At 42.5% G+C, this 16,847-nt stretch overlaps 1 protein-coding gene across 1 annotated transcript; it reads left to right on the top strand.

Moving 5' to 3' along the window:
• The first annotated feature begins 13,210 nt into the window (after positions 1 to 13,210).
• On the top strand, positions 13,211 to 14,782 carry LOC122691479 (lysine-specific demethylase 4D-like). Its single transcript, XM_043898026.1, has one exon. The coding sequence runs from the start codon at positions 13,298 to 13,300 to the stop codon at positions 14,576 to 14,578; it is 1,281 nt and encodes a 426-aa protein (XP_043753961.1). The 5' UTR covers positions 13,211 to 13,297; the 3' UTR covers positions 14,579 to 14,782.
• Positions 14,783 to 16,847: the final 2,065 nt, after the last annotated feature.

The following is a 16,847-nucleotide window of genomic DNA, read 5'->3' as shown; positions in this document are numbered from 1 at the left end:
TGTCTTCTCGATATTGTGAGTCTATTTCACATGGTTAAGTCATGGATACATCCCAGTAAATGAATACACACATAAATGAACAAGAATTTCAGTGGGCATATGTTCCGTGAAGCAATGAAAAGGGGGTGGGATGAGACAGCAGAATGGGTAGTCTGGTTCCAGTGGTCAGGAAATATCTCCTAGAGCAGGAGACCTTTCCCAGTCCCAAATGACAAAAAGGGACATCTAGAGCTGATTTCCACTTGGAAGAAACAGCAAGTGTAACAGATGTAACATAGAGCTTGGGGTTGTTGTTTTTGCAGAGATAGAAAGGAAGCTCCTTTGTGTCTGGAGCGTAGAAAGGGGAGAGTCAGGGTGCAAGGTATATAGGACCTTGAAGCTCATGATGAGTATTTGAGTTTATTCAACTTGAAATGAGAAGGCTTTGGAAGTTTAAAACAGCACTTGACATGATACAATTTGCATATTTAAGTAACCACCTCCATTGTTCTGTGGACCACGTGGGGACAAGAGAAATAGTTAAAACAGGTGAGAGTTGCTCCGTCGTGTCCGACTCTTTGCAACTGCATGGACTGAAGCCCACCAGGTTCCTCTGTGGAATTCTCCAGGCAAGAATACTGGAGTGGGTTGCCATTCCCTTCTCCAAGGGATCTTCCTGACCCAGGGATCGAACCCGTGTCTCCTGCATCGCAGGTGGATTCTTTATTGTCTGAGCCACCAGGGAAGTCCCAAAACAGGTGAGAATTGATGGTTATTGACTCAGGCCATAGTGTTGAAAATGCACAGAAGTGGCCAAACAATAAATTTTGAAAACTGGATGCAGAAGGAAACATGTCAGAGATACAAAGCACATCTCTCTTCTCTCCAGCTCTGCCCCCACAGAATTTCCAGAAGACTTTGGAATCTGAAGCACCATGTAAAACGAAAGGGAACAGTCATGAAAATGTAAGGCTTCTTTGAAGTTCTGATTGAGACATAGCAAAAGCTCACGTCTCATTCCTGTCATCATGCAGCAAGACAAATTTGTGGTAGTGTATTCTGTGGAAAATTGAAATTGAGAAACTGAACTTAGGGATTCCAGGCACAGTGGAGGATGGCAGTGAAATGCTTGGCTGAAAAGATGATCAAGTCCTGTATTGAGACGGTGGAACCACAGGATGGAAGCTGACTGGAATTACTGGACAGGTAGCAGCCCTAGAGAGCACTCGGACCATAATAGTAGATCTTATACGAGCAGGGGTAACTTTTAGTGACTGAGATGTTGGGGGGTTTTGGCCCTTTAATATAGGTCAGTTGTGGGTATGGTAATGCAGAGAAATAAAAGAACTCTGAAAAGTCTCTATGAAAACAGTAGCCTGGCTCATATTGCTATTTACAATTTTAGAAACAGAAGTTCTCCTTGTTATATTTCAGGAATATCACAGTCTCCTCCCTGGCATATAGATGTCCTGGAGAGCCATATCATAACAAAATTGGGGGACTGGAAGAAAAAGAAACAAAAGCAGTTTTCAGAAAATATTGCTCCCATTGTACTCCTTATGTTTTCACTCAGTTACTTTCACACTTAAAAAAATATATATCTCCCAGGTTTCCCTGATGGCTCAGTGGTAAAGAGTCCACCTGGTAATGCAGGAGACTCGGGTTCAATTTCTTTTTTTTTTTAAATTATTATTATTTTTTTATTAGTTGGAGGCTAATTACTTCACAACATTTCAGTGGGTTTTGTCATACATTGATATGAATCAGCCATAGATTTACACGTATTCCCCATCCCGATCCCCCCTCCCACCTCCCTCTCCACCCGATTCCTCTGGGTCTTCCCAGTGCACCAGGCCCGAGCACTTGTCTCATGCATCCCACCTGGGCTGGTGATCTGTTTCACCATAGATAGTATAGATGCTGTTCTTTTGAAACATCCCACCCTCACATTCTCCCACAGAGTTCAAAAGTCTGTTCTGTATTTCTGTGTCTCTTTTTCTGTTTTGCATATAGGGTTATCGTTACCATCTTTCTAAATTCCATATATATGTGTTAGTATGCTGTAATGTTCTTTATCTTTCTGGCTTACTTCACTCTGTATAATGGGCTCCAGTTTCATCCATCTCATTAGGACTGATTCAAATGAATTCTTTTTAACAGCTGAGTAATATTCCATGGTGTATATGTACCACAGCTTCCTTATCCATTCATCTGCTGATGGGCATCTAGGTTGCTTCCATGTCCTGGCTATTATAAACAGTGCTGCAATGAACATTGGGGTGCACGTGTCTCTTTCAGATCTGGTTTCCTCAGTGTGTATGCCCAGAAGTGGGATTGCTGGGTCATATGGCAGTTCTATTTCCAGTTTTTTAAGAAATCTCCACACTGTTTTCCATAGCGGCTGTACTAGTTTGCATTCCCACCAACAGTGTAAGAGGGTTCCCTTTTCTCCACACCCTCTCCAGCATTTATTGCTTGTAGACTTTTGGATAGCAGCCATCCTGACTGGCGTGTAATGGTACCTCATTGTGGTTTTGATTTGCATTTCTCTAATAATGAGTGGTGTTGAGCATCTTTTCATGTGTTTGTTAGCCATCTGTATGTCTTCTTTGGAGAAATGTCTGTTTAGTTCTTTGGCCCATTTTTTGATTGGGTCATTTATTTTTCTGGAATTGAGCTTCAAGAGTTGCTTGTATATTTTTGAGATTAATCCTTTGTTTCTTCATTTGCTATTATTTTCTCCCAATCTGAGGGCTGTCTTTTCACCTTACTTATAGTTTCCTTTGTAGTGCAAAAGCTTTTAAGTTTCATTAGGTCCCATTTGTTTAGTTTTGCTTTTATTTCCAATATTCTGGGAGGTGGGTCATACAGGATCTTGCTGTGATTTATGTCAGAGAGTGTTTTGCCTATGTTCTCCTCTAGGAGTTTTATAGTTTCTGGTCTTACATTTAGATCTTTAATCCATTTTGAGTTTATTTTTGTGTATGGTGTCAGAAAGTGTTCTAGTTTCATTCTTTTACAAGTGGTTGACCAGTTTTCCCAGCACCACTTGTTAAAGAGGTTGTCTTTTTTCCATTGTATATCCTTGCCTCCTTTGTAGAAGATAAGGTGTCCATAGGTTCGTGGATTTATCTCTGGGCTTTCTATTCTGTTCCATTGATCTATATTTCTGTCTTTGTGCCAGTACCATACTGTCTTGATGACTGTGGCTTTGTAGTAGAGTCTGAAGTCAGGCAGGTTGATTCCTCCAGTTCCATTCTTCTTTCTCAAGATGACTTTGGCTATTCGAGGTTTTTTGTATTTCCATACAAATTGTGAAATTCTTTGATCTAGTTCTGTGAAAAATACCGTTGGTAGCTTGATAGGGATTGCATTGAATCTATAGATTGCTTTGGGTAGAATAGCCATTTTGACAATATTGATTCTTCCAATCCATGAACACGATATGTTTCTCCATCTGTTTGTGTCCTCTTTGATTTCTTTCATCAGTGTTTTATAGTTTTCTATGTATAGGTCTTTTGTTTCTTTAGGTAGATATACTCCTAAGTATTTTATTCTTTTTGTTGCAATGGTGAATGGTATTGTTTCCTTAATTTCTCTTTCTGTTTTTTCATTGTTAGTATATAGGAATGCAAGGGATTTCTGTGTGTTAATTTTATATCCTGCAACTTTACTATATTCATTGATTAGCTCTAGTAATTTTCTGGTAGAGTCTTAGGGTTTTCTATGTAGAGGATCATGTCATCTGCAAACAGTGAGAGTTTCACTTCTTCTTTTCCTATCTGGATTCCTTTTACTTCTTTTTCTGCTCTGATTGCTGTGGCCAAAACTTCCAACACTATGTTGAATAGTAGTGGTGAGAGTGGGCACCCTTGTCTTGTTCCTGATTTCAGGGGAAATGCTTTCAATTTTTCACCATTGAGGGTGATGCTTGCTGTGGGTTTGTCATATATAGATTTTATTATGTTGAGGTATGTTCCTTCTATTCCTGATTTTTGGAGAGTTTTAATCATAAATGAGTGTTGAATTTTGTCAAAGGCTTTCTCTGCATCTATTGAGATAATCATATGGTTTTTATCTTTCAATCTGTTAATGTGGTGTATTACATTGATTGATTTGCGGATATTAAAGAATCCTTGCATTCCTGGGATAAAGCCCACTTGGTCATGGTGTATGATTTTTTTAATATGTTTTTGGATTCTGTTTGCTAGAATTTTGTTAAGGATTTTTGCATCTATGCTCATCAGTGATATTGGCCTGTAGTTTTCTTTTTTTGTGGCATCTTTGTCTGGTTTTGGAATTAGGGTGATGGTGGCCTCATAGAATGAGTTTGGAAGCTTACCTTCATCTGCAATTTTCTGGAAGAGTTTGAGTAAGATAGGTGTTAGCTCTTCTCTAAATTTTTGGTAGAATTCAGCTGTGAAGCCATCTGGTCCTGGGCTTTTGTTTGCTGGAAGATTTTTGATTACAGTTTTGATTTCCTTGCTTGTGATAGGTCTGTTAAGATCTTCTATTTCTTCCTGGTTCAGTTTTGGAAAGTTATACTTTTCTAAGAATTTGTCCATTTCATCCAAGTTGTCCATTTTATTGGCATAGAGCTGCTGGTAGTAGTCTCTTATAATCCTTTGTATTTCAGTGTTGTCTGTTGTGATCTCTCCATTTTCATTTCTAATTTTGTTAATTTGGTTCTTCTCTCTTTGTTTCTTAATGAGTCTTGCTAATGGTTTGTCAATTTTGTTTATTTTTTTCAAAAAACCAGCTTTTAGCTTTGTTGATTTTTGCTATGGTCTCTTTAGTTTCTATTGCATTTATTTCTGCCCTGATTTTTAAGATTTCTTTCCTTCTGCTAACCCTGGGGTTCTTCATTTCTTCCTTCTCTAATTGCTTTAGGTGTAGAGTTAGGTTATTTATTTGGCTTTTTTCTTGTTTCTTGATGTAAGCCTGTAATGCTATGAACCTTCCCCTTAGCACTGCTTTTACAGTGTCCCATAGATTTTGGGTTGTTGTGTTTTCTTTTTCATTCATTTCTATACATATTTTGATTTCTTTTTTGATTTCTTCTATGATTTGTTGGTTATTCAGAAGCGTGTTATTTAGCCTCCATATGTTTGAAGTTTTAACAATTTTTTTTTCCTGTAATTGAGATCTAATCTTACTGCACTGTGGTCAGAAAAGATGACTGGAATGATTTCAATTTTTTTGAATTTTCCCAGACCAGATTTATGGCCCAGGATATGATCTATTCTGGAGAAGGTTCCGTGTGCACTTGAGAAAAAGGTGAAGTTGAGTGTTTTGGGGTGAAATGTCCTATAGATATCAGTTAGGTCTAGCTGGTCCATTGTGTCATTTAAGGTTTGTGTTACCTTGTTAATTTTCTGTTTAGTTGATCTATCCACAGTTGTGAGTGGGGTATTAAAGTCTCCCACTATTATTGTGTTACTATTCATTTCCTCTTTCATACTCGTTAGTGTTTGCCGTACATATTGTGGTGCTCCTATGTTGGGTGCATATATATTTATAATTGTTATATCTTCTTCTTGGATTGATCCTTTGATCATTATGTAGTGTCCTTCTTTGTCTCTTTTCACATCCTTTATTTGAAAGTCTATTTTATCTGATATGAGTATTGTGACTCCTGCTTTCTTTTGGTCTCCGTTTGCGTGAAATATTTTTTTCCAGCCCTTCACTTTTAGTCTGTATGTGTCTCTTGTTTTGAGGTGGGTCTCTTGTAGACAGCATATATAGGGGTCTTGTTTTTGTATCCATTCAGCCAATCTTTGTCTTTTGGTTGGGGCATTCAACCCATTTACATTTAAGGTAATTATTGATAGGTGTGGTCCTGTTGCCATTTACTTTGTTTTGGGTTCACGTTTATACAACCTTTCTGCATTTCCTGTCTAGAGAAGATCCTTTAGCATTTGTTGAAGAGCTGGTTTGGTGGTGCTGAATTCTCTCAGCTTTTGTTTATCTGTAAAGCTTTTGAATTCGCCTTCATATCTGAATGAGATCCTTGCTGGATACAGTAATCTAGGTTGTAGGTTATTCTCTTTCATTACTTTCAGTACGTCCTGCCATTCCCTTCTGGCCTGGAGGGTTTCTATTGATAGATCAGCTGTTATCCTTATGGGAATCCCTTTGTGTGTTATTTGTTGTTTCTCCCTTGCTGCTTTTAATATTTGTTCTTTGTGTTTGATCTTTGTTAATTTGATTAATATGTGTCTTGGGGTGTTTCGCCTTGGGTTTATCCTGTTTGGGACTCTCTGGGTTTCTTGGGCTTGGGTGGCTATTTCCTTCCCCATTTTAGGGAAGTTTTCAGCTATTATCTCCTCGAGTATTTTCTCATGGCCTTTCTTTTTGTCTTCTTCTTCTGGGACTCCTATGATTCGAATGTTGGGGCGTTTCACATTGTCCCAGAGGTCCCTGAGATTGTCCTCATTTCTTTTGATCCTTTTTTCTTTTTTCCTCTCTGCTTCATTTATTTCCACCATTTTATCTTCTGCCTCCATTATTCTACTCTTGGTTCCCTCCAAAGTGTTTTTGATCTCATTCATTGCATTGTTCATTTTTAATTGACTCTTTTTTATTTCTTCTAGGTCTTTATTAAACATTTCTTGTATCTTTTCAATCTTTGTCTCCAGGCTATTTATCTGTAACTCCATTTTGTTTTCAAGATTTTGGATCATTTTTATTATCATTATTCTAAATTCTTTTTCAGGTAGATTCCCTATCTCCTCCTCTTTTGTTTGACTTGGTGGGCATTTTTCATGTTCCTTTACCTGTTGGGTATTTCTTTGCCTTTTCATCTTGTTTAGATTGCTGTGTCTGGAGTGGGCTTTCTGTATTCTGGAGGTCTGTGGTTCCTTTTTATTGTGGAGGATTTACCCAGTGGGTGGGGTTAGATGATTGGCTTGTCAAGGTTTCCTGGTTAGGGAAGCTTGCGTCAGTGTTCTGGTGCGTGGAACTTGATTTCTTCTCTTTGGAGAGCAATGGAGTGCCCAGTAATGAATTTTGAGATGGGTCTATGTGTTAGGTGTGACCTTGGGCAGCCTGTATGTTGACGTTCAGGGCTATGTTCCTGCGTTGCTGGAGAATTTGCGTGGTATGTCTTGCTCTAAAACTTATTGGCTCTTGGGTGGTGGTTGGTTTCAGTGTAAGTATGGAGGCTTTTGGACGGTCACTTATTACTTAAAGTTCCATGTAGTCAGGAGTTTTCTGGTGTTCTCAGGTTTTGGGCTTAAGTCTCCTGCCTCTGGATTTCAGTTTTATTCTTCCTGTAGTCTCAGGACTTCTCCAACTATACAGCACTGATAATAAAACTTCTAGGTTAATGGCGAAAAGATTCTCCCCTGTTAGGGACACCCAGAGAGGTTCACAGAGTTACATGAACAGGAGAAAAGGGAGGAGGGAGATAGAGATGAGCAGGAGGAGAAAAAGGGGGACTCAAGAGGAGAGAGACAGATCTACGCAGCTGTCTGTTCCCAGAGTGTTCTCCGTATCTCAGACACCTACAAGGATTCACAGAATTGGATTGGGAAGAGAAGGGGAAAGGAGGAAATAGAGGTGTTCTGAGGTAGAAAACAGAGAGTCAAGATTGGGAGAGAATACTCTTCGGTTTAAAAATAGGGCTTCTCTTCTTTTTTTTTTGTAAGGTTATAGTGTATTGAAAATGAAAATTAAGGAGTAGTAGAGGAGTACTAGAGGACTTTAAAAGAAATAAGAGAAAAAGAAAAATAGAAAATAGAAGAGAAAAAGGAAAGAAAAAAAAAGAAGGAAAAAGAAAGAAAGAAAAAAAAATTTTTTTTTCCCTAATTAAAAAAATCGTAAAAATCTATGAAAATGAAAGTTAAGGAGTAATGGGGGAGTAATAGGGAATTTTAAAGGAAAATAAAAGAGAAAAAATAAAAAATAAAAAAATAAAAAAAATTTTTTTTTCTTACTTAAAAAAAAAAGTAAAAATATATCTAGGAATTTCTCTGGAGCTGTTGCGGTCAGTGTGGGTTCGGCTCAGTTTCAGATAGCTCCTCGTTCCAGCTTACACTTCGATATCTACAGGCCCCTTCCAGTGTAGTCGGTGTTTTCTACAGGGATTTTAATCTGTTGCACCAGTCCCTTCTGAAGCGGTTCCCTTTGTTTATTTGGCTTCTGTTAGCCGGTCTCTTCAGAGCCTCATTTCCACCCTGACACAGGCGGGCGGAGGTGGACTCTTATTCAGGTAGCTAGTTCCGTTGCTCTGTGGAGAGGGGCTGGCGCTGCGGGGAGGGGCTGGCGCTGCAGGGAGAGGCTGGCTGCTTTCGGGAGGGGCTGACGCTGCTTTCTCCGTCTGCGCTGCTCAGGCTCCCGGCTGCTCTATATGGAGCGCACCCCGCGCTGCGTGAGGTTCCAGCCCTCGGGTGTTCCACAAAAGCGCGGAACAAAAATCTGCGCCTGCTCTCTGTGCCTTCCCCGTCAGAGCGGTCCAGGCAGCGAGGGGCTTGATGGGCGCAGTCTCCCCAGGTGTGGCGCGCCCACTCCCTTCCGCGGACCCAGTCTCAGTTTCCGCTGGCGCCAGTCGGGTGCGCGCGCCTTCTGCCCTCCGCGTCCCCAGCCCCAGTCCCCGCCCGCGCCGGTCCGGTGCCTGCGCCCTGTGTCTCACCGCGACCTTCCCCTCCCCCCTGCCTCCTGCCTCCGGTGGGGCTGGGCCGGTCCGCAGCCTGCGAGCTCTTCTCTGGACTTTCTGGGTCCCTTTGTTCTGCGAAAGGCCGGCAGTGTGTTCCGGCCGGTTAATTTTCTCTCTTTTGGTCTCCCACAGTTCAGGTTGGCAACTCACAGAAGCTCCCTCCGATTGCCCTCAGGGCACTCAGGCCCGGACCCTACCCCAAGCAATGCCGCCTAAGACTCCCTTCCCGGGACGGATCTCCGTCCTTAGCTCTTTTGTCTCACTTTTTATCTTTTATATTTTGTCCTACCTCCTTTCGAAGACAATGGGCTGCTTTTCTGGGCGCCTGATGACCTCAGCTAGCGATCAGAAGTTGTTTTGTGAAGTTTGCTCTGCGTTCAGTTATTCTTTTGATGAATTTGTAGGAGAGAAAGTGGTCTCCCCGTCCTACTCCTCCGCCATCTTGGCTCCCGACTCGGGTTCAATTTCTGATCCAGGAAGATCCCATATGCCTCGGAGCAACCGAACCTGGGCACCACAACTATTGAGTCTGTGCTCTAGAGCTGGGGAACGGCAACTGCTGAAGCCCACGAGCCCTAGAGCCTGTACTTAGCAACAAGAGAAGTCATCCCAGTGAGAAACCCGGGCACCACACCTGGAGAGTAGCCCCCATTTGCCACAACTACAGGAAAGCTTGTGCAGCAATGACCCAGCACAGACAAAAATCAATCAATCAATATTTTTTTTTAAAGGGTTACACTTTCTTAAAAAAAAAAAATTTTTTTTTTCCTTACCTAATCAGGACAAGCAGTGTTGAGTATACAGGTTAGCTGTAACAATAAACTTGTTTCTAAATTAGTTTTCTTGTCCTCAGTAGGCATTTCTCCAAAGAAGATATACAAATGGCCAACAGGCACATGAAAATTCTCAACACTGTTAATTATTAGAGAAATGCAAATCAAAACCACAATGACATCACCTCATACCTGTCAGAATGGACATCTGAATAGAAATAAATGCTGCAGAGGGTATGGATAAAAGGGAACCCTCTTACACCATGAGGGGGAATGTAAATTGGTGCAGCTACTATGGAGAACAGTACGGAGGTATTTTTAAAAAACTGAAATTATAGAGCTACCATATGATCTAACATAAAATGGATGGGAATGGGCTAATTTAATTCAGATGACCATTATATCTACCACTGTGGGCAAGAATCCCTTAGAACAAAATGGAGTAGTCCTCATAGTCAACAGAAGAGTCTAAAATGCAGTACTTGGGTGCAATCTCAGAAACAACAGAATGATCTCTGTTCGTTTCCAAGGCAACCCATTCAATATCGTGGTAATCCAAGTCTATGTCCCAACCACTAATGCTAAAGAAGCTTAAGTTGACCAGATCTATGAAGACCTACAAGGCCTTCTAGAACTAACACCAAAAATAGATGTCCTTTTTATCATAGGAGATTGGAATGCAAAAGCGGGAAGTTAAGAGATAGCTGGAATAATAGGCAAGTTTGGCCTTGGAGTACAAAATAAAGTAGGGCATTGGCTAACAGAGTTTTGTCAAGAGCACACGTTGGTCATAGCAAACATCCTTTTCTAGCAATCCAAGAGATGACTCTACACATGGACATCATCAGATGGTCAATACCAAAATGAGATTGATAATATTCTTTGCAGCCAAAGATGAAGAAGCCTTATATCACCAGCAAAAACAAGACCTGGATCTGACTGTAGCTCATATCATGAGCTCCTTATTGCAAAATTCAGGGTTAAATTGAAGTAGGGAAAACCACTAAGCCATACACCTAACTATGACCTAAATCAATTTCCTTATGATTCTACAGTGGCAGTGACAAGTAGTTTCGAGGGATTAGATCTGGTAGACAGAGTGCCCGAGGAACCATGGATGGAGGTTCATGACATTGTACAAGAGGCAGTGACCAAAACCATCCCAAAGAAAGAAGTGCAAGAAGATGTAGTGGTTGTCTGAGGAGGCTTTACATATAGCTGAGGAAAGAGAAGTGAAAAGCAAGGGAGAAAGGGAAAGAATACCCAACTGAATGCAGAGCTCCAGAGAATAGCATGGACAGAGAGATAGGAAGGTCTTCCTAAATAAACAATGCAAAGAAATAGAGGAAAACAATAGAATCAGAAAAACTAGAGATCTCTTTAAGAAAATTAGAGATAGAGAGGGAACATTTATTAACACAAGGATGGGCACAATAAAGGACAGAAATGGTAAGGACCTAAGAGGAGCAGAAGAGATTAAGAAGTGGAAAGCATACACAGAAGAACATACAAGAAACATCTTAAAGGCCTGGATAACCATGATGGTATGGTGAGTAACCTAGAGCTGCTTTGAAGTTGTGTGTTCACTCAGTCGTGTCCAACTCTTTGTGACCGCATGGACTGTAGCCTGCCAGGCTCCTCTGTCCATGGGATTTCCCAGGCAAGAATACTGGAGTGGGCTGCCATTTCCTTCTCCAGGGGATCTTCCCAATCCAGGGATCGAACCCCAGTCTCCCTCATTGCAGGCAGATTCTTAACCATCTGAGCCACCAGGGAAGTGCCATTCCTATAATTTTCAACCTCTCAGTTCTCTGTTGATTGGTTTAAAAACCAAAAGGGCACAGACTACCTGGGCTGACCAATCAGAGCCCTCATCCCATGATTACTGTTGATTGGTCCTGATCAAATTATACCTTTGTACAGGTATAAAGCCAGAGCCATCAGGACACTGGTCTGCATTTGGAGACCAGCTGCTGAGAGAACAGTCTCTCTGGATCCTTGAATAGCTCCAATTGGAGTCAGGATTTTGTTGACTGGAGGTATGTCATTTTATTTCTACTTGTGCTTATAAGCAAAAGAGGTATTTTTCTATTACAAGGTTTTAAAAGTTACTATATATATATACTGTACTGTATACATATATATATATAGAGAGAGAGATAGAAAGATACAGAAAGATACATTGGGATATCATTTCCTTGTGTTTTTATTATTAAACTATTTTCTGACAAATGGAGCTAATTTTTTTCTTAATTTTTTTTTTTGATAAAAATCACAAAGATTTTCAGGATAAAGCACCTCATTTAGTTAACTGGGATCCAATGAAAATAAGATGGTTTCTAGAATTGGGTAAGGAGTGAGTCAGTTAGAAGGAACTTGAAAAATATGTGGGATCAAATTAAAGACTTTGATTGGATATGAGGATATTAGAATTAGGGTGGTGCTGATTGAGCTGAAACTGAGGTGGGACAGATAGAGCCAGACTTTGAGCACAACCTTTTTTATTTAGAGGCTGAATTATTCAAGGAAACAATTTTCTGGGTTGTAGTGTTTCCTCATTTGGAATTAAGGTTTTAGATTAGCAGGAGGCAAGCACTTTTTTTTTTAATGTTTGTCCTTTAAAATACAAAGATGAAAAAGACATTTTATATTAGAAAGCAACATTTTTCCCCTGGTAAAATTCTCATTTATGCATTTAAAGTACAAGTATTAAATGCATATGATTTTGACTTCTTCTTTGGAGGCATGTATTTGTTATTAAAGGAATTGAAACTTTTTTACTATTTCACTTCATAGCTGATGTTAATTTGTACATGGGATCTATAGATTTTGTATGCTAATCAGTGTTCAGAAACTTGGTTGATCCATGTATTTCTAATACTCTGTTTGTGAATGCAATTTAATAATTAGACTTTAGTTGGAATGTTTCAGATGTTTACCCATTAAGGGTAATGCTTGTTAGGAACATGCACATTGGTATCTGTACTTTCTGTCTTTCTCTGCCTTATTTCACTTGGAATAATACCCTCCATGTCAACCAATGCTGTTGTGAATGGCAAAATTTCATTCTTGTTTATCACTGAGTAGTATTCCACCAAATATCTATGTCATATCTTCTGTATTCATTCAACCATGGATGGACACTATGGTTGTTTGCATATCTTGGCTATTGTGAGTAATGCCTCAAGGAACCTAGGAGGGCAGATGTTATTTTGATATTCTGTTTTTATTTCATTTGGATATATACCCAGAAATGAGATTGTTGGATTATATAATAGTTCTATTTAAAATTTTTAAAGAACCTCTATACGGTTTTCCATAGTATGTACCATAGCTGCACCAATTTACATTCCTGTTTAAAAAGTATATTTTTGCCCTTAAATTCAAATTTTGAAATTAAGATTGCTGTAAAAATTTTGTGTTAAATCAGTTCCTTTATCATCTACTCATCTTCAGATATTCTGTATTTTCTTTAGGTTTGGCTTTGAAACTTCCATGAAGACACTTTTTGCCACAGTGAGCTGAGAAACTGCCAGGCACTCAAGCCTGTGAATCCGGGGCGGCCTCCGAGGCACTTACACCCCCAACCAAAGAAAGTCACAGAGCTGCAGGCCGACGCAGGACTTGGTTCAGGGAGCCTTCCCCTCCGGGAAACACCCTCTTTCCTTGGGCTACAGAATACAGACGAGGGTGGGTTGTCCTTCCGGTGGATTAACAAGCTGGAAAAGATACCACCTCATTGGTTTAAAGGTTCTAGTCTGAGTCACTGCCCCTCAGACACAGCAAACATTTCTAAAAACAGAGCCTAGGCAAGAGGTTACTCCCTAAGCGCTCAGGTGCCCATACATATCTAAGAGCCCCAGAGGCCGCTGCTGATTGTATTGCAGCCATGCAGTCTAAGCACCTTGGTTCCCAGAACCCAAGCTGTAAGATCATGACCTTCTACCCATCCATGGAAGAATTTGCGGACTTCAACAAATACATCGCTTACATAGAATCGCAAGGGGCCCACCGAGCAGGCTTGGCTAAGATAGTTCCACCCAAGGAATGGAAAGCCAGACAGACCTACGACGATATCGATGACATCTTAATAGCCGCTCCGCTGCAGCAGGTGGTCTCTGGGAGGGCAGGTGTGTTTACTCAATACCACAAAAAGAAGAAAGCCATGACCGTGGCAGAGTACCGCAGCTTAGCAAATACTGAAAAATATCAGACTCCATTCTACTCCGATTTTGAGGAATTGGAGCGAAAATATTGGAAAACCCGCCTGTACGAGTCCCCGATATACGGCGCGGACATCAGTGGCTCTTTATTTGATGAAACCACGAAGCAGTGGAACCTGGGGCACCTGGGCACCATCCAGGACCTGCTGGAGCAGGAGTGCGGGGTGGTCATCGAGGGCGTCAACACCCCCTACCTGTACTTCGGCATGTGGAAGACCGCCTTCGCCTGGCACACGGAGGACATGGACCTTTACAGCATCAACTTCCTGCACTTCGGGGAGCCCAAGACCTGGTACGCGGTGCCGCCCGAGCACGGCCGGCGCCTGGAACGCCTGGCCGGCGAGCTCTTCCCGGGCAGCTCGCGGGGCTGCGAGGCCTTCCTGCGGCACAAGGCGGCGCTCATCTCGCCCACGGTGCTCCGGGACAACGGCATCCCGTTCGGTCGGGTCACGCAGGAGGCGGGCGAGTTCATGGTCACCTTCCCCTACGGCTACCACTCGGGCTTCAACCACGGCTTCAACTGCGCCGAGGCCATCAACTTCGCCACCCCGCGCTGGGTCGATTACGGCAAAGCGGCCTCGCAGTGCAGCTGCGGCGAGGCGCAGGTGGCCTTCTCCATGGACGCCTTCGTGCGCATCCTGCAGCCCGAGCGCTATGAGCTGTGGAAGCGCGGGCAGGACCGGGCGGTGGTGAACCACGCCGAGCCCGCGGCGCCGGGCGGCCGGGAGCTGAGCGCCTGGAGGGAGGTGCACTCGCCCTGGGGAACCTGGCTCGCCTGCAACTCCCTGGAGCCGCGCCAGACCCCGCCGCGGACCGCAGGTCCATCCGCCCCAGATCACCACCCAATTGGCAGATGTGTTTCTCGTCGTCGTCCTCGGGAAAAGGGTACTCCAGAGCTGACTGTCCAACCCGGGCGAAGAAGAGCCTCTCCAAAGACTCAGATCTGAGACGCAGCCCCGCCCTGCAGAGCGACCCTGGATGGAACAACGCAGCCCGTGGGCCCCAACGTCTTGCTGAGGCCTCCGAGTATGACTGCTCTTAGGGGAAGCCTTTGTACCCCACTGCTCTTGGGTGTGGACGATCCTCGAGACTGGTCAACACTTATATTTCAGAGCTTTGGGTGTTAGCAGGTCATTAGTCTTGCCGGAGAGTCCCTCCTGTGTTGCCCCTGGAAGTGTACTGGGTTTTTGAGTCTTTAATGTATGGGAAAAGTGTTCGCTGCCAGTATTTGTTCACAACTACATTAAAGGCAACTAGGATGTTAACATCTGACTTGATTTCTGATATTGTTCATTCAATCATTTGAGAGGTGTTTAGGCACTTTTCTGAATAATTCTATCAAAATATTTCAAGCAAAAGTTATTTTTATGAGCTTGTTGAATCGTGTGGTGTTGATGAATGAGTTGGGGGTTGATTGTTGGGTTCCGGCTGACTGTATGGGTTGGGGGATTTGGTTTGCAGCCATATCTTAAGGATGAGGACTTGGTGGAAATCACCTGGTACTTGTCTGACCTAAGTTGCTAGGAGAGATGAGCCAACATAGGATAAAAAAATGCCATCATCTGAAAATCTTCTAACTCTCCACTACCTTTTCAATGCTGTGTGTCTATTTCACATATTAAGTCATGGATACATCCCAGTAAATGAATCCACACAGAAATGAACTAGACAATTTCACGTGGGCATACATTCTGTGAAGCAATGAAAGTCTAGTTCGAGTGGTATAGAAATACTTCCTAGCCGCTGCTGTTGCTAAGTCGCTTCAGTTGTGTCCCACTCTGTGCGACCCCATAGACAGCAGCCCACCAGGCTCCCCCATCCCTGGGATTCTCCGTGCAAGAACACTGGAGTGGGTTGCCATTTCCTTCTCTAATGCATGAAAGTGAAAAGTGAAAGTGAAGTAGCTCAGTCGTGTCTAACTTTTTGCAACCCTTGGACTGCAGCCTACCAGGCTCCTCTATCCATGGGATTTTCCAGACAAGAGTACTAGAGTGGGTTGCCATTGCCTTCTCTGATACTTCCTAGAGCAGGAGACATTTCCCAGTCAAATGACAAGAAGGGAGATCCAGAGCTGATTTCCACTTGGAAGAAACAGCGGTGTAACAGACCTACCATAGAGCTTGGTGGTGTTTTTGCAGGACAGAAAGTTTTTGCACACTCCTTTGTGTCTGGGGCATAGAGAGGGAGAGGCAGGATTTGGGGTATGTAGGACCTTGTAGCTCATATGAAGTATTTGAGTTTGTTCAACTTGAAATGAGAAATCACTGGAAGTTTAAAACAGCGCTTGACATGATATCATTTACACATTTAAATAATCACCTTCACTGTTCTGTGGACCATGTAGAGGCAGGAAAATGTAGTTGTGGGTGTATGAATGCTCAGTCATGTCTGACTCTTTGCAATCCCGTGGGTTGGCGCCTGCCAGGCCTTTCTGTCCACGGGATTTCCCAAGCAAGAATACTGGAGCAGGTTGCCATTTCCCAAGTGTCCTGTGTCTCCTGCATTGGCAAGCGGATGCTTTACCACTAGACACCTGGGAAGCCCAGAATGTAGTTATAATATCTAAATAGTACAGGCAAGACTTGATGGTTACTGAGTTAGGCCCTAATTATGAAAATGTACAGAAGTGGTCAAACTCAGAATCATTCCCGGAAATTGAAAATGATAGTTTGGATGCTGAAGGAAACATTTCAGAAATACAAACCACATCTGTCTTCCCTCCCGCTGTGCCCCAGAGAATTTCAGTAAGACTTTGGAATTTGAAGCATCATGTAAAACTAAAGGCTGGAGTCATGAAAAAATAAGGCTTGTTTGAAGTTCTGATTGAGGAGTAGCAAAAGCCCATAGGGCTTCCTCAGTGGCTCAGTGGTAAAGAATAAGCCTGCAATGCGGGAGATGTGGGTTCGATTCCTGGAGGAGGGCATGGCGACCCACTCTAGTATTCTTGCCTGGAGAATCCCATGGACAGAGAAGCCTGGTGGGCCAGAGTCCATGGGGTTGCAAAGAGTTGGACGTGACAGAAGTGACTGAGCACTCATGCACAAAAGCCCATGTTTCATTCCTTTCACCATGCAGCTAGGCAACTTTGCCGTAGCATGTTCTGTGGAAAATTGAAGCTTAGAGACTGAACTCATAGACCCGGGCACAGTGGGAGATGGTAGTAAGATGCTTGGCTGACAAGATGATTAAGCCTTGTTTTGAGATGGTGGAACCACA

This window comes from Cervus elaphus, chromosome 1 (assembly GCF_910594005.1).
Source record: "Cervus elaphus chromosome 1, mCerEla1.1, whole genome shotgun sequence".
Lineage (NCBI taxonomy): Eukaryota > Metazoa > Chordata > Mammalia > Artiodactyla > Cervidae > Cervus > Cervus elaphus.
The sequence above is the reverse complement of the archived record's forward strand: the minus strand, read 5'-3'. Positions and strand labels throughout refer to the sequence as shown.